The sequence below is a fragment of the Pangasianodon hypophthalmus genome, chromosome 7, assembly GCF_027358585.1.
Source record: "Pangasianodon hypophthalmus isolate fPanHyp1 chromosome 7, fPanHyp1.pri, whole genome shotgun sequence".
NCBI classification, from domain to species: Eukaryota; Metazoa; Chordata; class Actinopteri; order Siluriformes; family Pangasiidae; genus Pangasianodon; species Pangasianodon hypophthalmus.
Window position 1 is genome coordinate 21,937,731 of NC_069716.1, and position 21,633 is coordinate 21,959,363.

Sequence of the window (21,633 nt, forward strand, 5' to 3'; positions counted from 1 at the left end):
GAGTTGCCACTTTTGTATATTAGGTGCACCAAGTCTTATAGTTACACTCCTTGGCCATTTTAGCAGGTCACAGGTGCACAATGTGTGTTCATCATTCTCTAGCCCCTTCATCAGTGTCAGTTTCCCTTACGGCTGTGCTGAGAATGTCTGGCAAATTGTGCTGAGGACGTCAGTAAATGTGCAGACAGGGTCATTAGTGTGGATGATTTTTGTGGCAATTTTTTCCCCAAAATATATGCCAGGCAACAGTAAACAGCACGGCACTGAGGTTTGTGAATTCACAAGTCAAAGTTCACCTATATACAGTTGGTCAAACACACCTCGTCCTTTCCCCTTCAGTGAACTAGTTTTTCAACAGGGTGAATTTATTATGTTTGGTTTGCCTCCTGCTTTAGTGAAAAAAGCAGAAAAGTATAATTTTTTTGACATCTCCTCTATCAGCATAGCATGGGGGGGGGGGGGGGGGGGGGGGGGGGGGAGGGGGGGGAGATAGAGCTAAATTGTACATGCTGGCACCTCTGGCAACTTGGTATTTACCAACACAGCTAACAGATCAGCTCTTTCACGTATATCTGGACAACATATACATGGTGGGTATCGTTTCTATCCCTGACCTGACTTCATTTTAAGATAATACTGTATATGCCTACAACATTCTTCTGCATGTCTCCATACCTTGATACCTGGTAATATGATATTTATCTCGATTCGCCTTATAAAACGATAAAAGATTGGTGCACCTAATAAACTGGCTCCTCAGTGTATTAGTGGACAGGTCTGCCTGATAAAAGTGCGTATTTGCAGAGTATTGACATTCATTTGACACATTTCCCTATAGTGTTAATGACCTGTTTCTCTGTGCCCCAGCACAGATGTGCAAAATATTAAACACATTATGGCACAAAAGCAGCTGGCTACAACCACACTTCGATTAGTTGCTTTGCAGAGTTGCTTCTACAGTACATCTATTCCATGATAAACCCTGTTAAGCTGAAAAATGGAAAGAGTAATGAATATCAAAATGAGTTTGAGAACATGACCAGAATAACACCTTGTCCTGCTCCAAGTTTAACTGATGATATTCAGTGGTGCAAGCTGTTCCAGCTCGCAGTAGTGGTGTTGAGGCTGAAGGCTGTGATGGAGGATATATATTATAGCTAGGCTGCAGAGCACAGACCCATTTCAGCCTTAGAATTTGCATGGTGCCTGGATGCCAGAATTGGCTTTACAGTGTGTTGTAAATCAGTAGTAGAGCAGAGGGGTGGTACACGCTGTACCTGCGGTTTAAACGCTGCGTGCCAGGCTGAACGACCGCTTCACTTCACTCTGCCCGCCCTTTAAACCCTGCTCACTCCAGCCAGGCCATTTTTACTGATGATTTGTGGCCTCTGATAATCAGCAGAAGCAGATGGCACATTTCAAGAGCATGTGAGGGCATTTTAGCGGTCAATCTGGCATGATTTACACACCATCATGGTGAGCACAGGCTCAGCGTGACCAGGGCAGAGAGACACTCCTCCCACAGAGCAGCTTTAAATGACGGTATGTCTACCTCGGCCCTTCACTTCAGTCAGCGAGCTCCTGCTCACCACAGCTCTTAGTCATAACAGCTTGTCAATAACTGACACCCCTGAAATGAAAGTAAAACCAGTGATCACAGAGTGAAAGTATAAACGAATCTCAGAATCGGCAATCTACAGCAACAGGCTAACCTGCATAGCTGCGTCCGTTGCTCATGTTGGTGGGAATCAGACTCCACTTGTCAGTAGCAGGGTTGTAGAACTCCACGGAGGACAGATTACATGAGCCATCATCCCCACCGATAACATACAGCAGGCCATTTATTGCACATACTCCTGCAAAGTCAAGTTACAATACACACATTTAGCTGAAGTTTGCTGAAAACATGCTTGACACATAAGGATACAAAGCATGCAGTGTCCAGTGTTTCCCAGTGTATGAAGAAAACCTGGTGGGTTTACAGTGGAGTTTGTCGTGTTTTTCAATAATCACATAATAATCATGTAATTTCTAAGAAAAACTACCTTAGAAAAACTTATTCATAGTATTCCAAGTAAGCTGGAAAAATTACACCAATATCTCTGGCAGTGACAGACCTCTACTGACCCCTAATGGAATACCCTTTGTAATGGAATACACCTTTGGAATGATATCTAACACTGAAATGTGGATTTTTCCTACCTTCAAACACATAAGTATTGTGAAAACTGTAATAGTATTTGTACACATTATTCCTTCTGGAACACCTAGTATCTACACTATATGGCCAAAAGTATGTGGACACCTGACCATCACACCCATATTTGGGTTTACCCCAAACTGTTTCCACAAAGTTGGAAGCACACAATTGTACAGGATGTGTCTGTATGCTGTAGCATTACAATTTCTCTTCACTAGAACTAAGGGGCCCCAAACCTGTTCCAGCATGACAATGCCCCTGTGCACAACGCAAGGTCCATAAAGACATGGTTTGCCAAGATTGATGTGAAAGAACTCAAGTGGCTTGCACAGAGCCCTGACCCCAACCCCACTGATCATTTTTGGGATGAACTGGAATGCTGACTGTGCACTAGGCATCCTTGCCCAACATTAGTGCCTGACCATACTCTTGTGGCTGAATGAGCAAATTCCCACCGGCACATTCCAAAATCTAGTGGAAAGCCTTCCCAGAAGAGTGAAGGTTATAACAGCAAAAAGGAGAATGAGATGTTCAAAAGGCACATATTGGTGTGATTGGTCAGGTGTCCACAAAGGTGAGTCAAATGAAATCTGGACACTAGTTAAGCACTGGAAGGCTTGCACTGAACAAAATCAAGATTATTTAGAAAAATAATACTTTCATAACACCTATTTGTAATAAACAATGGGAAAAAAATTGGTTTTCATCTGAGTCAGCCACGTACAGTATATACACCATTTATATATACACCAATCAGCCACAACATTAAAACCACTGATCGGTGAAGTGAATAACATTGATTATCTCGGTACAGTGGCACCTGTCAAGGGGTGGGATACATTAGGCAACAAGTGAACAGTCAGTTCTCAAAGTTGATGTGTTGGAAGCAGGAAAAATAGGCAAGGTCTGACAAGGGCCAAATTGTGAAGGCTTAACAGCTTGGTCAGAGCATTTCCAAAATGGCAGGTCTTATGGGGTGTTCCTGGTATGCAGTGGTTAGTGCATACCACACTGCAAAAATTGTTGAGGAACAGTTTGAGGAACATGATAAAGAGTTCATGGTGTTGACTTGGTCTCCAAATTCTCCAGATCTCAATCCGATCAATAATCTGTGGGATGTGCTGGAAAAACAAGTGAGATCCATGGAGGCCCCACTTACAGGACTTAAAGGATCTGCTGCTAACGTTTTGGCGCCAGGTACCACAGCACACCTTCAGAGGTCTGTGGAGTCCATGCCTCAACAGGTCCGAACTGTTTTGGCAGCACAAGGGGGACCTACTAGGCAGGTGGTTTTAATGTTATGTCACTGCATGAGTGCTGTAGGAGGTCCCGTAACAACTCCCTGCCTTGACGTTTGTATCTAACCACTTTCCATCCTCTAGTGATTTATCTCATCACACTCTGCTGAAGCTGCTCACCTGCATTCCGTCTGCACATGTTCATATCACACACCTGCCTCCAGGTGTTAGTAGCTGGGTCAAAAACCTCTACACTCTTCCTCACAAGTGGACCATCATGTCCCCCTGCTGCATACAGCTGCCCATTCAGCACTCCTACACCTGCGTGCACACACACACACACACACACACACACACAAACCACAATAATGTTTATATCCTGTGAACTTTAGCATGCCAATCAAAGAGAGTCAGCAGATGGCAGCACAGAGTACAAATTAATGTAGATGTTGCACATGCAGTTCAGTTTAGTACCTGCTCCACTGCGTCTGGTGCTCATGTCAGCTACGTAGTCCCATTTGTTAGTTACTGGATCATACTCTTCTACGGTGCTGAGACACTGACGAGATGCACCATCATAACCACCTACTGCATACAGTTTACCTGAAAACACACACATTCTCAGAGAATTAAATACAGCTTACTTACACTCACCATCCACTTTATTAGGAACACCGGTACACCTGCACATTCACGCAGTTATCCAATCAGCCAATTATGTGGCAACATCACAATGCATAAAATCATGCAGATACAGGTCAAGAGCTTCAGTTAATGTTCACATCAAACATCAGAATGGCAAAAAAGTGTGAGTTCTGTGACTTTAACCATGGCATGGCTGTTGGGTCCAGATTGGCTGGTTCGAATATTTCATGACCTGCTGATCTCCTGAGAATTTCACACATAACAGCCTCTAGAGTTTACACAAAATGGGCCAAAAACACCCAGTGAGTGAAGGGTCTGCAGGATGAAACACCTTGTTGATGAGAAAGATCAGAGGAGAATGTCCAGACTGGTTTGAGCTGACAGGAAGTCTACAGTAACTCAAATAAGCACTTTTTACAACCACAGTGAGCAGAAAAGCATCTTAGAATGCACAACACATCATCAAACCTTGAGGTGGATGGGCTACAACAGCAGAAGTCCACATAAGGTTCCACCCTTTCAGCCAAGAACAAGAATCTGAGACTGTCATTGGCACAGACTCAGATGTTTTGTGCATGCTGAGATGCTGTTTTGCTCACCACAGTTGACTGAGTAGATAACTGCATAAATGTGCAAGTGTTCCTAATAAAGTGGATGGTGAGTGTGCATACTAATATTCAAATGGCAACTTTATACTGCACAAAGTACCAGAACCTTTAGTTTCTTGGTAGGTTTTCACTACCTGCACAAAACTAGTACCAAAGGGAACTAAATGGTAATTGGGGTTTTGGATAAGTAGTTGGGGGTTGGGCTGTTGCTATGCTCATACATACAATCAGACATCATGCTGTGTTTTTCCTGACTTTGAAATTGTGGTGTGTTATTTAATTATTCATGTTTAATTTCTTCAAAAGCAGTACAATGATTTTTAAAGCACAAACAGGCAGAATTATTTTTCTTATCATGAAGGTGTGCCAACTTTCTTAGTTTACAAAGTTCTTACAGTGTTGTCCAACAGGAGCTGAAATTAAAATTAATTTAATTTTATCAGTGACATTATTATTGACAAAATCTAAAAAGCTTTAATCAATAAGCATTTTTGCCAGTAATAATGTTGCTTATATAAACTGATTAAACCAAAGAACTGATCAGACAAGGCACCAACGTTAACCCAAGGACTTTTTCCTCCTGTTGAACGTTGGCATCACTGTAGGTTCCTGTTTGGGCCAGGGTATTTTTTTTTGTTTTTTTTGTTCATAAAAGGTAAAAACACAAGTGCAAGAAACTGAAAGTGCTGGGTTTGCATTTGTTGCCAAGCTTTTGTAAGCAGTGCTGTTCTGTGGAAAACAAGATAAGAAACAAAACAGTGTTTCATAACTAGAGCTGAAACCAAATTTAGCTGTGCATTTAACAAAACATGTGAAACACAAGAGTGTTTACCATCCACCACTCCCACCCCCACACTGCTTCTCCTGGTGTTCATAGGAGCCACAAAAACCCAGTCATTAGTCTTGGGGTTGTACGCTTCCACTGAGGACAAGCCTGCAAAAAAGACCAAAGTGGGAGTGAGAGTGTGTAGCATTGCCTACATGTGCACGAGCAACCACATGGAAAACATCACATATACACAAAGACAGCAGATCACCACATATGGTATTCTCTCTTACTGAAGACCTGAAGTAGAGCCGTGCCTCAACCTGCTGCTTATAATCCACTCTGCCACACAGCCTTCTACTACTGCTCTAATTCCGTGCCATGCTGCAGTACACATCAAAGGAACAGTTAAGAAGTTTTCTCCTTATCCCAAATACAATAGTTTAGCTGAGACATGTTAAACTTCAGGTGTCTGATAAGGCTAATGTAGCTAACAAGTCAGGGAAGTCTTAGAAATGGTTCAAGACAATTGCGTGCTTCCAACTTTGTGGCAACAGTCTGGGGAAGACCCACATTTGAGTGTGATAGTCAGGTGTCCACAAATCTTTACTCATATAGTGTACACCGATCAGCCATTACATTAAAAGCACCTGCCGAATATTGTGTTGGTGCCCCTTGTGCCAATAAAACAGTTCTGACCCATCGAGGCATGGACTACACAAGACCTCTGAAGGTGTGCTGTGGTATTTGGAACCAAGACGTTAGCAGCAGATCCTTTAAGTCCTGTAAGTTGCAAGGTGGGGCCTCCATGGATCAGATTTGTTTGTCCAGCACATCACACAGCTGCTCGATCGGATTGAGATCTGGGGAATTTGGAGGCCAAGTCAACACCTTGAACTCTTTGTCCTGCTCCTCAAACCATTCCTGAACAATTTTGGCAGTGTGGCAGGGCACATTATCCTTCTGAATGAGGCCACTGCCATTAGGGAATACCACTGCCATGAAGGGGTGTACTTAGTCTGCAGCAATGTTTAGGTAGGTGGTACGTGTCACAGTAACATCCACTTGAATGCCAGAGCCCAAGGTTTCCCAGCAGAACATTGCCCAGAGCATCACATTGGCTTGCCTTCTTCTCATAGTGCATCCTGGTGCCCTCTCTTCTCAGGGTAAGTGACACACACGCACCCAGCCTTCCACATGATGTAAAAGAAAATGGGATTCATCAGACCAGGCCACCTTCTTCCATTGCTCCATGGTCCAGTTCTGATACTCATATGCCGATTGTAGGCACTTTCGGTGGTGGACAGAGGTCAACATGAGCACTCTGACTGGTCTGCAGCTACTCAGCTCCATACGCAGCAAGCTGCGATGAAATGTGTGTTCTGACACCTGTCTATCATAGCCAGCATTAACTTTTTCAGCAATTTGTGCTACAGTAGCTCTTCTGTGGGATCGGCCCAGACGGGCTAGCCTTCACTCCCACACGCATCAGTGAGCCTTGGGCACTCATGATCCTGTCGCCAGTTCACCAGTTGTCCTTCTTTGGACCACTTTTGGTAGGTACTAACCTATGCATACCGGGAATACCGCACAAGACCTGCTGTTTTGGAGATGCTCTGACCCAGTCTTCTAGCCATCACAATTTGGCCCTTGTTGAAGTCCCTCAGATCTTTATACTTGCCCATTTTTCCTGCTTCCTACACATCAACTTCAAGAACTGACTGTTCCTTGCTGCCTAATATACAGTATCCCACCCCTTGACAGGTGCCTTTGTATTGAGATAATCAGTGTTATTCCCTTCACTTGTCATCGGTTTTAATGTTATGGCTGATCAGTGTATATAGTCCTCTCCAAAAGAATTGAAATAGCAAGGCCAATTCTTTTGTTTTTGCTATATACTGGATTTGAGAGCAAAAGATGACCATGAGACGATAGGTCAGAATTGCAACTTTTAATTCCTGACATTTACATCTACATGTGTTAAACAACTTGGACATGGCACCTTTGGTGGCAAACCACCCAGTTTTTAGGTGAGTATCCCTTGCTTGCAGTAAGTGCATCAAGCAGATGACACACTGACATCACCAAACTGTTGCATTCTTCTTTTGTGATGCTTTTCCAGGCTTGTACCACAGCTTCTTTCAGTTGTTGTTTATTTTGGGGGTTTCTCCCTTCAGCCTTCTCTTCTGGGGATGAAATGCATGCTCATTTGGGTTAAGATTTGGTGATTGCCTTGGCCAGTCTAAAGTGCTTTGTTGTGTTAGCAGTATGTTTTCAGTCACTGTCTTGTTGCATGATGAAGTTCCTCCTAATTAGATTTAATGCATTTCTTTATAAATTGGCAGACAGAATGTTTCTGCAGATTTCTGAATTCATTTTGCTGCTACCATCATGAATTACATCATCAATAAAAATTAGTGAGCCCATTCCAGAAACAGTCATGCAAGCCCAAGGCATGGCACAGATCATGAGTAGATCCTTTCTTTCTTCACACTTTGTCCTTTACATCACTTTGGCAGAGGTTAATCTGGTTCCACAACTTTTGTGGCTAAGCTCTGTATCTTTTGATTCTTACTGCTGATGAGTGGTTTGCACCTAGTGGTATGGCCCCTATATTTCTGTTCTCAAAATCTTCTTTAAACTTTTACCTTCACCCCTGCCCTGTGGAGGTTGTTGGTAATGACTGTTGTTTTTGGGTTTCTCTTCACAGCTCTCACAATGTTTCCGTCATCAACTTCTGTTGTTTTTCTTGGCCGACCTGTTCCATGTCTGGTTGTTAGTACCAGTGGTTTCTTTCTTTCTCAGGACATTCCAAATTGTTGTATTGGCTATGCCCAATGCTTGTGCAATGGCTCCGATCAATTTTCCCTCTTTTTTTATCAGCCTCAAAATGGCTTGCTTTCATCCCATAGACAGCTCTCTGGTTTATTGTCTGGCTGTTGGTTTATCCTTGTTTTTATTTTTTTAGATACACCTCCCAGCCTCAAAAAATCAGCCTTCTCTGGAAGGCTTGTTGATGCACAGCAACGGCGATACACACAACACTGTTACGATTTGGGAGGTGTGCACGCCAGTCTGTCAGTATGCCTCTGTGTAGCATGCTTACCCATAACCCCCTTTTCTCTGCTGCAACACAAATACGCAAACATGCTTCAACATCAAAGTAAACCAGCCTTTACCATAATCTATAAAAATGTAGCCGAATGCTGTAACGATATCAGGTCTTGAACATTGAGATCCCTTTTTTTCTTTAGTTAGTACACTTTAAATGTTAGACCCAGCCTCCATATTTCAGACTCAGCCTCCATATGTTTGAAGATGAAATTTTCAAATATACATGAAATTCAAACATACGTAATTATCCAGACTTATGGATAATAATATTGTTCCACTTTGAAGTTAAATATGTAAATACAGACTATCCATGCTACTGTTTAAAAATTATGATTTGGGCAAGGATTTACAAAAAATATATATATTTTGGGTGAGAGAGAGATTTCCATTACTTGTTAGCTACACTAGTCTTGTAGTTCTAGTGTGAAAACTACATAAGCAAATATGAGACACCAAAAAATATGTTGGGCAGTAAATTAAATTAGAGGTTATTGGGGGAAAATATACTTTTTTTGATGAAATTGCTTTCATTCACAAGGAGGGTGGACAACAGATTGTTTATTATTACAAGAAAAATACTGTTGATAATCAAAATGCAACTCCATTGTTTTAAAACTGCTTTAAATAACTAAAATTTAAGATGAAAACAGCATGCATGGTGAATGAAAAAAAAATGAATACTGAAATGTAGGTGTACCTGTACTGCCATCAAAACCCCCAACAGCGTAGAGCAGGTCCCCCAGCACGGCGGCTCCCAGTGTACTGCGACGCTCCTGCATGCTGGGAACAGCACTCCACTGATCCCTCACACCATCGTACACGTCTACTGTCCTCACGCGCAGAGAACCATTAAAGCCCCCCACTGCATAAACCTTACCAGCCATAAATACCACCCCTGTACAGCACACACACATACACACACAGAGAGTTAGAGGGTTATGGCTACCTGAGTGTGAGCAGCGAACAGTGAGGACAGGGGCATTAAGAGAAGACATACCTGCTCGGCAGCGTCTTGAGGGCAGATCAGCCACTTGGTACCAGCGATCCTCCTGGAAATCATAGCACTCAACACTGCGTATGGCTTTAGGGGCCTGACCGCCTACCACAATCATCACCTGGCAAAAAAAAGAGACACATTTCAATTCTTGAAATGCTCTTACACCATCTTAAAGGAATATCTTAAAAGGAATACTCTGTTAAAGGAAAAACCTTTCAGTAGACCAATTACAAGTTAATTCGCTAGCCAACCGGGCAAGTAAAAGCCCCAGTGTGTTACCCAGACCTGCCGCGAAACCTAACTGTCTAGGCTGAAAAGTGGTAGATGACGTAATGTAATAGCATATGAGGAAGAATGTAATGACATATGAATTAAGTGCAGTAATATACACTAATGGAAAAAACACAGGTACATCACTGAAGCACATCACATTTTCCCCCTCAAAAAAATCACTGGCCAACCTTCAGCTACAAGTTGTGATGTTCTGTCCTCACACTGCTTATAAACAATATTATTCAATCCTGGCTAGCGCTTTTATTTTCTCTTAAAATATTTAATTGCAAGGTAACTAGGAAGTGCTAGAAGGAGAGATATAAACATTATTGTTTACCCCTGTATATATTCAAAATTGAATTTTAATGGGAGGCTAAGGGAAGTTGTTCAGTCAAATTTCCATTATAAGTCTTCCATGCTTTTCTCAGTAGATGCCCCAGAGATCAGGTTGATAAAAAAAAAATTTTCAGTAGCTGTAAAAGTAGACTGTGAGTGAAAGGATTTAGCTTTACATTTGAGCTACAGAAAAACCTATCTGATTAAGCAGCTAAGAAGAAAAGCATATCTTGTGTAAAGGTGGACCACACACATTATTTCACACCTTAGGCAGACTGACAGGCGTGCGGGGCCGAGTCCTATCTGTCTTTATCAGGTGCCGCTGGTCTGCAGGTAACAGGTGGTACTTCATGGCTTCAATAAGGAAATCCTTACATGTGTTGTTGTTTTTTATCAAGGCCTCCTCCTCTACAATCTAGTCAGACACACAAACATGACAGTAATACAAGTGGCTCAAAGAGAAAAATTCAAATTAAAACACACACACTTGCGAAAAAAAGAAATGTGTGCTAAAATACCAGAGTCAATACAAAATTAATGCCAAGTACACAGTTTGAGCAGACTGTAGACTGGCCTACCTGAACCAAGTAATCTCTAGATAACAGTGGCAGGCGAACATGCTCCATGAGCTTTGGCATGTGCTCTAAGCGTGCTTCCTTATCATGCTTTATCCACGTAATCATGGCTTCAAACACCTGAGGGAAAAATACAAAGAAAAACCTTTTAGCTCTTTCGACTTGTACAGCACAAGCAAGCGGAACACCTCTGGTATCACCTGCACACATTGCTACTGCACTGGATCTAACAGCAGCTGACAGCAGCTCAATGTGTGAACGCTAATGTGGGAGGTAAAGTAAAGAGCAGCTAATGGTGTGTGAGGCCTCCAGCCGACACATGGCTCATCTCCTTCATTCTCACAGCAGCCTGCTGATCTGACAGCCTTCATGCATCTATTTACTGAACAACCCAAGTGTACCTACACTGAGAGGGGTCTGGTACCAAGACCAGCACATGCTCTATACTAGTGCGATCAGAACTAATTTAACTGTTTGAAATCTACTACTATTTTCACATTTTTTTTATGTATCTGAAAGCAAAAAAATATATTTTAATTCTCCTGTGAGAAAATCTGGATTATTGTAGAGAATGTAGTGGAAAAATAATTTTTAAATTTCTAAGCCAACCTAGTGTATTGTGACATCTAAATTTCAAAAAAAAAAATTTTAAGTATCCTAAAGGTTTAATTACATTTCCAAGTACTTCTTATTGGAGTCACATTTTTTTCTGTGGATGAATCCCTAATACACATACAATACACTATGTAATTTATATAACACCATTATATTATACCCTATGTAGTAAGCATATATAGTGAAAAGGAAATAATTTTTTAATTTGGCCTAATTATGTATTCCTGTGAAGATGAGGCATATACAGAGATCTCACTTAGCAAAGGAAATATGAAAGTGACCTGAATATCTGTGACACAGGAACATTACTGTCTGTAAATAAATAAAAACAAATGTGAAATATTTAGGAATATATTATGATATGGCCTCCTAATATTTTCACCTATAAACAGTGCAGTTATACAGGTAATGTTTGTTCTGTCTGTGGCAGTATAAAAGTATGCAATTCAAATGCATCAAACTTTGCATTCAAATGTTTGATGGTTATTGAGGAAGTTGAATTTGATTACTGATAGATAACAATGAACAGACCACACGGTACTGATGAGAGAAATAAGGGTTACCTTCTCTTCAGTGGACACAGTCAGCTTGTCACTGGAGATGAGACTGCACACCTGCTGCAGGGAAAGACCCAGGAACTCTTCTCCCAACATGACCTCGGTAAAATGCTGCTCTGAACAGCACAAAAACACCACATACACACAGGTTACGCAATTACTATATACTATATACTAATTACTTCTGCAGCTCTAGTCAGACATGCTTGAGCAGGATGCACACAGTTAGCCAACTCACCAGCGTAGGCATGAGACTGCCTGAGCAACTCAGTGCAGGTGTGCAGGTCAGCGAAGGCACGGATGCCCAGGCAGTTGCAGGGGTGGAGCTGGGACTGCAGGAACTCACAACAGACCTGTCTCACCTCCATTAGCTGCAGTAAGCTGGCTGCCGGCAGCAGCACCTGCCCAGACACGTTACACATCGTGTGGATCAACTCTAAGCACTAAGCCTAGTGCTCCAGAACTGTACTTGGTGGCTAAAGATTTAGGTGCTAATGCATTATTCACAGGAATAACATGGCTCTTCGGAAACTCTGTTCTCCACAGCCAAAATGTCTGTAGCTAAACGACTCCTTCTACTAACAAACAATTCAACAAAATACCCCAAAAACCTACAACAGGGTCTGATATTCCCCTCACTTCCCTGAATCATCAGCTCGAAAGACAATAGCGGTAAACAAAGGCAGGACTTTCCCTTGCTCTTTACACATTTCCCCTGTTAAAAATGAGAGGAAATGCATGTCTCAAAGAGATCCAGCTGGAGAAGCTAGAGAAAGAAAGTGCAAGCACAATCCAACACAAGGAACAGAAAAATAGGCAGGTGAAAAAGGCACAGCTGAACTATACAAGCATAGAGACCCATATTTATTGACACTCTATGAAAAGCTGCTTGTGTTTCAACCCACCTGCACATTGTCCTCTGTTACTTCGATCTCTGCTGAATAAATATAGTCCACCAATTTCCTGAGAGTCTGTCCATCCACGTCCCTTATCTCAACACATGTGGCCTTACTTTCACTCATTTCCCCTGAACACAGTGAATACAGTATCAGCTGAAAACATTCTGGCATCATTCAAAGTCATGCTGAAGACACTTCACGAATAGAAAGCAGATTTGATAAAAGACAGAACGTACTCTTGAGTTCATTAAGCAAGGATTTTTAACCTATTTAACCAATGATGGAGTCTACTTAATTCCTTAATCAAAACCTGCTCTGTAAATCTTGGCTTGATTATGCTAATGCTAATGATTATTGCTAAAGAAGGGAACCTGTAAACATAGCGCAGAAGTAGGGACTACAGGAAGCCAGCACCACTTTATGGGCAGGAATCTCCTCTTCACCGGCTACCAGCAGCACATCACAAAGCATCTTCCTGCTGTGCTCACATGCAAAAATGAAACAAATCAATTTTTCATAATTTCTTGAAACAAAATAAACATATAAATTTTTTCCTTTCTTTTCCATCACAATAAAAGCCAGACAAAACTGAAGTAATTCTCCCAAAAACCCTGCACACAAACTTGATATAATCTTAAACATATGTGCAGCAGTCGAAGAAAACCCATCATATGTTTGCTGTGACTAAACTCTGGAACAGCCAAAAAAAACCAGACAAAAACAAAAATCAGGTTTGGTCATTTTTAAACAGATACAATACTTTTAAATGTCTACTTTTAAGAAAGCAAATATATTTGACCTAAATATTTTTATTTTGGCTAATTTCTAACCTTGCCTTGGAATCTGCCTGCAAAGATGAGATAAGAGATCAGGTAAGGAGCCAGTTTAACAAATGCAGCTGTACATGCAGTCAGTCTGCCTAAAACCTTGCTAGTTATACGTGTCCTTTTCTCCCATATCAAAACAGACATAAGACTAATAAATTGTAATCTTTGTAACCAGCTTTGTAATGTTTGTAAATAAATGTGTGTAATCAGCTATTGGCTAAAATGTCTGTGATGCTCCTGCAACATTGCATCATCAAAACAGAGAACAGTGCTTACACACTCTGTACAGATAACAAGGGACAAAGTTTTAAAATGTCAAATGACCTAATAAAAAGACATTTATAATAAGAAATTTAGCCAACAGAACAAAACCGACTGAATTAATCAGCGGTTATTTCCTCACCGATATTAGTGTGAACAGAGATCAGTCGATTTAAAAGACAATAATGAGGCTCGTGTTTAAATGCCACGAGTGAATTTTACCTCATGTGATGAGACAGAGTCAGATGTGAATGATAATCAAAGTGAGAGTTCATTTCCGATTGTAAACTTGGAACAAAAAAAATGGAAGTAATTGTTTTTTCCATGAGTAGATCTTTTTTTCTTTTTTCAGTGGAATTGAAATGAAATCTTTAAATGTTTCTTTCCTCCTTTTCACTGTTGGGAGTAACCAGAATTTAAAATGCTGTAACTGTACTTCTAGTTGCAATACACGCAAAAGAGACACATGAAGAGAGTTCAAGAGTTTTCAGTAGTTTTCAGAACTATATGCTGTAGAAAATGTCAAAATGTGACCATGTGAAGGGTTTTCCCAGGCTGCCACATATCTTTCACAGCACAGGAAACATTAAATAGTCTAACGTAATTCCATGCACGAACCTTCTCAGGTCATTCATGATCCTAAATGCTTTCCTCATATGCATGTGATTGAAGGTGTGCATCCCCGGCTCTCTCCCATCCTCGTCTAACTCCAACACCGTCCCGGATGGAGCTTGGCTCCTGGTAATGTTATAAACAATGTCATACACCCATTCAAGTAAATTACATTTTTATTTACATCATTTTTTAACAATATACATTGTCACAAAAGAGATTTACAGAAATCTGGATGTAGATCAGATTTAGATCCCTAATGGACAAGCTCTCTGATATGACATGATGATGAAACATTGAGAGGAACCAAACTCAGAAGGGAACTCATGATCTTCTGTGTGACAACGAATAGTGCGATTACAAGTCATTACTCGTTTAGATCTGTATACTATAAGGTCAAAACAGTACTAAGTGGGTTGAAAAGATGTTCAGTATGAGCATAAGCTTTATGATTTTAGTAGCAGTTCTTAGAAGGAACAAATCTACAGTATCCACATGAAATTATCCACTGAAGCAAAGGTGAGATTTGGGCATAAAATGTTTTTGGGGAGTGTAAATCTTTAGGGTTATCTATGTGGAGACATCTACAGCAACCGAAGGTGAGTTACAAGTTCAAAAAAAGCTCCAAGTATCAGGATGAACACATCACACATCCTCTACACCTGTGGTCCTCTGTATTAATCCTGATGTTCTGCTTTGCTCAAACACTTGTGATCTAACCCATCAGGTAATCATTAAACCCTAAGTAAGCTGGGAGAAAACAGACATATATGCAGTGCATTTGTTCCCAGACTGCTAATGTCAGTGCATTACAGATATGTAAGACCCCTTGTGTTGTCAAGTCTTTACCAGAAACAACCAACTCAGCTGAACGAAGTGTTTTCCAGATGTTTCCAGATTCATTTTTCACTCAGAGTATTCCACACAAATTGCTAACGTTTGGTCAAGCATCTCATTAGGCATTAGAATTCCTTAAATGTTTATCTAAAAAGTCTTTTATTTTAAAAAGATAAAGATTCTTGTGTTCTGTTGACGAGCGCATCCTTAAAGTTAAATCCTTTCTCTAAACTGCTGATTTGGACCATATCATGAAAACCGCTAGCTAGCTTGGCTAACGCTGCATTCTGTCACCTCAAGCTGCTTTTATCTCATTTGTGAGCAGTGGTTTGTGTTTTTTTCTTTTCTTTTTTATTTATCATATTTATTACATATTTAAATCCTAAAGCCTGAGTGAAAAGCGGATGCATGAGCACTCACCCGACAAACTCCATTATTTCCGGAACACTAGCGCTGCGGCTAACGGTGGCAGGTTTGCTAAAGCTAGCTAGCTCTCCCGTTCAACCGGCTGCGGCTCGCGCCTCATAACCGCTTGTTTATCCCGCTCTTCGTTTCGCTGTGGCCGATGACGTTCAAATTTTCCCACCCAGAGTTATAAGTAGAGTTATTTGGCTCTAATTTGGGTTAATTTGTTAGGTGTTTCGATGAGGCTGAATATTGTTTACATGCTGAAAGTCAAGTCTAAGGACCATCTCCCTCTCCCTCTCTCTCTCTCTCCGGTGAGCTCATGCTCAGCGTCGTCCAATCAGCGCAGAGACATCCGTTGCCAGGTAACACACTAACGTGATCCTGGCTTTGTTTGAAATAGCAGGTCTGTAAACTGCATACCTCCTTCTGCACCAGTACATACACTACATCACACTCTGTTACTCAGTGCAGCATGTAGTATGCAACAATGATCATTTGGTAACTACACTAAACAGTTATTACTCCCCATCAGTCAGATTCACTCAGAAAAATCTCGATCAGACTGCTTCAGTTTTGTGCAGTAATGTGTGATGATCTTCAGTTACAGTAACCCAAAATATCTTATCTTTTAGATTTGTGAAGCAAAATGGTATAGTGAGGTAGTGGGAAAAAAAGGTTTTATGGCAGAATTACTTTATTATTATTATTATTATTATTTTAGATTGCAAAGAATACAGTATTCTACGCTATAGCATGCACAACTAGCAGAAATCTTCTGTATCAGTTAGTATTTCATAATTCAGAGCATTTTATATATATATATATATATATATATATATAAAAAAACATGTGAGAGCAATCTGTTAAAAATTTAAATTTGACTACACTCACCAAACAGTTTATTAGGAACACCTATTCATTCATGCAATTATCTAATCAGCAGTGCAATGCATAAAATCATTTAGATACAGGTCAAGAGCTTCAAATAATGTTCACATCAACCATCACAATGGGGGAAAAAATGTGATCTCAGTGACTTTGAGTGTGTACGTACTGGGTACATAATCTTGTTGGAAAAGGATCAGTACGACAAAAGGCAATTAAGATGACCCAAAAAAAAAGTGTTTATGGTATATTTTAATGATAATAGTGGCCATGGCATCATATGTCAAATCATTGTCCAATCACAAGCGTAAATTTTGTGTGCCAGCCTACATCACACTGTTCACTGTCCTTCACCTCCATGGCAGCAACAAGCACAAAGATGGCATACCAGGTTTGGTTTGGCCTGTCAAAATAAAAAAAATGACAAATGACATTGTTGTTGCCAGACAGGCTGATTTGCATATTTCTATCTGATTTCTATATATTGTTATATATCTATAACTGCTGATCTCCTAGAATTTTTGTGCACACCAGTCTCTAGAGTTTACACAGAATGGTGCAATAAAGAAAAACGATTCAGTGAGAGGCAGTTTTGCAGGCACAAACACCTTGTTGATGAGAGAGGTCAGTGGGGAATGGTTTGAGCTGACAGAAAGGCTACAGTAACTGAGATAACCACTGTGCAATTATGGAGAGCAGAAAAGCATCTCAGAAAGCACAACACTGACTGCTTTGCCATAATGAAAGGACATATGGAGATTATATATGGGTGACCAACCAGCTTAGTTCAACCAACCATGTTTTGCCACAAACAAGAGGAAACACTAATGTTTCTCAATGACAATTTAAATAGGACACAAATGCATAGAGCACACATGAGCACCCCCTTAAACCCCAAAATGACAAACAGGTACATAAGATGACCAAAAAAAAAAAATTATGGTACATTTTAATGCTAATAGTGGCCATGGCATTATATGTCAAATCACTGTCCAATCACAAGTGTACTTTTTGCAGTTATCCCAGGCACCCATTTTGTCAAAAATATTGGTCAAAGGCAAACCTGGACATTATGCACAGTAAGCCCGTTTCAGGTTGCTTAAAACTTGCAATACCTTTTCTATTTTTGCACAAGTCCATGTTAGGTGGGTATTATGCTGTAAGGCAAATCAGCCTTTGGTGCAATACCAAGCTCAACCAAGCCCTTAAACAAGCACTAAATCAGCACTGAAAAGAATGTCAATATCAGCATGTAAATCACAGTAAATGACACTGATTCAGACATTTTTCATCTTTTATTATGTGAAGTACAAAAGTAGATTTTCAAAACATCCCCACCCCAATGAAAGTCCATCAAGATTGGCAATTTAAACTATTCAGACATTGCAGCTCTGTGTGACCAGCCTACATCACATTGTTCGTCCTTCACCTCCATAGCAGCAACATGCGCAAAGATGGCATACCAGGTTTGGCCTGTCAAAATACAAAGAAATGATCTGAAGATTAGATTTTCAAATATGAAATATGAACAGCTCCTTTGATAGATTCTTGTTGCCCTCTAGAGTAGAGAACATTTCCTGAGTTTCTTGATTTTCCAGTACAGCAATAGAAGTAAATACATGTTTGAGGCAAAGGCAAACTCACCACTGCTGCATTATCCTACAGTATCCTGCATGTGGGTGGGAGCAACCATCTTCCAAAGACTGCCCTTGCTTTGAAGAAAGGGGAGAAAATTGATCAAATATTGTATCCCAATCAAACACTGCCCATACAGGCACAAAAACAGATGTCCAGATTACTGTTTACTATCTGAAGGCTTTTGACTGAATTATAAAAAGGACTCATGATTGGACCTCCAATACACATGGTACTCACTTGAAAGCTTTCCTGTGCCCACTTTCTCAGCACGTCAACCAGCTGGGCTCAAAACTGAGGAATTACCAAACTCCATCAGTTTTGTCATTTCTGCAGAAGGGGAAAAAGAAAGATGTTATTACATTGCTCAATGAGAATAAGAGTAGCTTCTTAAGTAAACAGGCCAAATAAATCTACCCAACCCATTCACTGATGAATCACCACCATCCCTTCAGGGCATTATAACTGCCATTAAGTCATGGGAGGTATAATGCAAGCTTAGTTTCTTGTTCACCCACACAGGCCAGACCAGGACTTGTTAGAAATACTTATGAACTATGAAAGCTTTACTGCTACAGTGTAACAAATCCAAGTCCTCGGAGTGTACCATAAATGTATAGGAACACACACAAGCATAACACCGAGATGATGAGGGAAGGGGAATTGATAAGATGTAAGGTAAATAACTGAAGCCACAAACCTTGCTTAATAATGCTGATCTCCTTGCATTTGGTGTCAATAATATCTGGAACTAATGCATCAAGTAAACAGGAACTAAGCCCCACACTCCGGTATGGCCTTAAACTGAAAATTGCCTAAAATGTTGGATCAAGACAAACTAGAGACGAATATAACCACAGCTTCACACACACAGTACCAAACAATATTCTAATTACCACCTCGGTCATTCACATGATAAAGTTAATTCTGAATACTAAAGAAATGTTGCAAGTTAAATTGCATGCACGCTCGATCATCTAACAAATACCCGATGTAAAGAGGTCAGTCATTCCAGGTGGATCCATACGATGTGATGTCTTATGTATAAAGTATTTCTACAAACCTGAAACCTGGTGTGAATATCCTATGGGCTTTCAGCTGGGTTTCTACAGCTCTGGCGTACCTCTGGAGAATCCAATGATGTAGTAGTGGACACAGCTAAGGTATAGATCCGCCTTATATGATGACTAAAAGTACTGGAACAAAGCTCTAAACATATTTTACAGTAAAGACAACATATCCTTATTTAATAGTTGGGGAGATTTTACATTCCCCACTCATCTGTGTAGATATGGTCAGAGTGCAAAGAAACTTTGGGTTCATGACCACGTAATGGAAGCACTGAGTTACTGAGATGCGAGCTAAACTCACTGGTTTAGTCTAGCAGCTAATAAAGGCTCATCTAGTGAAAGACATAATAGCTAATAGAGTAAGAACTTTTTTTATTCATAGAAATACATACAGCGTGCTTGGAACTGAAATAAACAATATTTTAATAGGGCAATAACTTTAAGCAATAATACAATGAGACAGCATTTAAAGGAAGTCGTCTTAATTGTTTTAACTGGAGCAGGGAATAAACTAGACCAAACCTATGAAACAAGTTCACTTAACATCTAGGACAATGTTCATAATAACCACTCAACTATTTAACATGGTGTTAATTGGAAGCTGCGCGTCTGTGTGCGATTGAGCGGCCAAAGGACACGTGACCTCTCAGGCGGGAGTCGCACCCAGCCTGCTCAAATCTAATGACCAACAAGCCTAGTTAAAGCAGATCGAGTTCACGAGAATTAACATGGCTAGTTGATCAGAAAATGTCCCATATTTAACACTTAAAGTAGTAAAAAGGAAAATACACAAGATACAATACATATCCTAAAAGAAAAAGGAAAAAAAATAAACATGCCTAGGCTAACAAAGCAAGTGGACTAATCTTAACTTAATTCAAAAGACAAAAAAAAATCTTGGTTAAAAAAATAAAAAATAGTTTTACGACAGGTAACCTGACCTCTGCCACCATTGGAGAGTCCTAAAATAAGGATCCGGAGTAAGAGTCCTATGCCTTGTGGAAATTCCGCCTAGTACTTTAGGGAGGAGGATAAAGATGCAGGTCTGAACTTGATCACTGTGTTGTAATTGTAAACGCCGTTACTCCCTACACATTTTACTAGGCTGGATTACAGTGAAGATTCTTGTATATGGATGTGCTAAATTCACTCGAGTCCTGGGGTGAGGAGGAACTTTACTCTATCTATAAAACCCGCTCTTTAATACGAGCCTCCATAACCCCCCCTGCCTCCGTAACCACTACCACCGCCGCCGCCACCTCGGGAGTAAGGAGCGCTGTTTCTGCCCGAGTAATTACCTTTCATGGGGCCGTAGCCCGAGGCCTGCTGGCCGTAGCCGCTGCCAAAGTCATTGTAGCCGTTGCCACCGCCGTAGCCTCCCATTTGGTCCCCGTAGCCGCCCCCATACCCGCTACTGTAGCCACCTCCGTAGCCGCCACCATACCCGCCGTCGTTTCCTCCGCCGTAGCCGCCGCTGTAGCCACCTCCGTAGCCTCCTCCATAACCACCGCCTCTTCCGCCGCCGTAGCCATTTTGAGGTCTTCCCATGCCGCGTCCTCCTCCTCTTCCTCCGCGAACGCCACCGCCACGACCCCCGGCGCTCTGCATCTCCTGCTTGGTCAGGGCTTTCTTCACCTCCACTTTGTGGCCGTTAATGTTGTGAAACTTGAGCACTACAGCCTTATCGGCTGCGTCGTTGTCCTCGAAGTACACGAAGCCGAAGCCGCGCTTCTTGCCGGTCTCTTTGTCTGTGATCACCTCGGCTTTCTCGACGGCACCGAACTGCGAAAAGCAGTCGACGAGATGCTGGTCCTCGATGTCGTCTTTAAGACCGCCGACAAAGATTTTCTTGACCTTTGCGAGGGCTTCTGGCTTTCCGGCGTCTTCCCGAGCCACTGCTCTTTTCAGCTCCACGTTGTTGCCGTCCAGCACATGAGGCCTAGCGGCCATGGCGGCGTCCGCTTCCTCTGGCGTGGAGTAGGTCACGAAGCCGAAGCAGCGCGAGCGCTTCAGCTGCTGATTTTGCACCACCACACAGTCGGTCAGAGCTCCGAACTGTTCAAAATGCTTGCGAAGGCCTTCATCTGTGGTCTGGACGTTGAGTCCACCGACAAAAAGCTTGCAAAGCTGGCTCTCCATTTCCACGAGGCTTCTAGGTGTGCGTGAGCAGATAATCTAAAATGGCGGTCTGTAGCCCGGAATAAATGGCGGCGGTCTTGTGGGCGGAGCGACTAGTGATGATGTCACCGATTGCGCAAACCTGCCATAATTCATC

At 41.4% G+C, this 21,633-nt stretch overlaps 2 protein-coding genes across 6 annotated transcripts; both read right to left on the bottom strand.

The window, feature by feature from the left end:
* Positions 1 to 465: 465 nt before the first annotated feature.
* klhl3 (kelch-like family member 3) lies at positions 466 to 16,606 on the bottom strand. 4 transcript variants are annotated; one of them, XM_026917596.3, is made up of 15 exons: positions 15,781 to 16,596; positions 14,530 to 14,649; positions 13,195 to 13,301; positions 12,830 to 12,951; positions 12,163 to 12,325; positions 11,931 to 12,040; positions 10,756 to 10,872; positions 10,443 to 10,592; positions 9,569 to 9,686; positions 9,269 to 9,466; positions 5,524 to 5,625; positions 3,913 to 4,041; positions 3,619 to 3,759; positions 1,713 to 1,856; positions 466 to 1,630 (listed from the first exon to the last, which is right to left on the bottom strand). In XM_026917596.3, the coding sequence occupies exons 1-15, from the start codon at positions 15,792 to 15,794 to the stop codon at positions 1,602 to 1,604; spliced, it is 1,764 nt and encodes a 587-aa protein (XP_026773397.1). In that variant the 5' UTR covers positions 15,795 to 16,596; the 3' UTR covers positions 466 to 1,601. The 4 variants fall into 4 exon arrangements, with proteins under 4 accessions (XP_026773397.1, XP_053091511.1, XP_053091512.1 ...); XM_053235536.1 differs by having other exon boundaries at positions 9,269 to 9,686; positions 15,781 to 16,606; XM_053235537.1 differs by having other exon boundaries at positions 13,195 to 14,649; positions 15,781 to 16,595.
* A 425-nt stretch (positions 16,607 to 17,031) lies between these two features.
* hnrnpa0a (heterogeneous nuclear ribonucleoprotein A0a) lies at positions 17,032 to 21,555 on the bottom strand. 2 transcript variants are annotated; one of them, XM_053235540.1, is made up of 4 exons: positions 20,657 to 21,555; positions 18,529 to 18,618; positions 18,298 to 18,365; positions 17,032 to 17,056 (listed from the first exon to the last, which is right to left on the bottom strand). In XM_053235540.1, exons 1-2 carry the CDS (start codon positions 21,495 to 21,497, stop codon positions 18,563 to 18,565), a joined length of 897 nt encoding a protein of 298 aa, XP_053091515.1. In that variant the 5' UTR covers positions 21,498 to 21,555; the 3' UTR covers positions 17,032 to 17,056; positions 18,298 to 18,365; positions 18,529 to 18,562. The 2 variants fall into 2 exon arrangements, with proteins under 2 accessions (XP_053091515.1, XP_026773400.1); XM_026917599.3 differs by lacking the exon at positions 17,032 to 17,056 and adding an exon at positions 17,930 to 18,126 and having other exon boundaries at positions 20,657 to 21,554.
* Positions 21,556 to 21,633: the final 78 nt, after the last annotated feature.

What these genes read in the sequence shown, in the direction of transcription:
- klhl3 (XM_053235535.1), bottom strand. Translation starts at nt 13,465, where the DNA reads ATGTTTAAGATTATATCAAGTTTGTGTGCAGGGTTTTTGGGAGAATTA. An exon ending in TAACAGAGGACAATGTGCAG is followed by an intron (nt 12,326 to 12,829) that starts GTGGGTTGAAAC and finishes GTGTCTGGGCAG; the next exon opens with GTGCTGCTGCCGGCAGCCAG. An exon ending in CGCCTGTCAGTCTGCCTAAG is followed by an intron (nt 9,687 to 10,442) that starts GTGTGAAATAAT and finishes TTTTTTTGCCAG; the next exon opens with GTGATGATTGTGGTAGGCGG.
- hnrnpa0a (XM_053235540.1), bottom strand. Translation starts at nt 21,497, where the DNA reads ATGGAGAGCCAGCTTTGCAAGCTTTTTGTCGGTGGACTCAACGTCCAG. An exon ending in GGGCTACGGCCCCATGAAAG is followed by an intron (nt 18,619 to 20,656) that starts GTAATTACTCGG and finishes CCCCTTCTGCAG; the next exon opens with AAATGACAAAACTGATGGAG.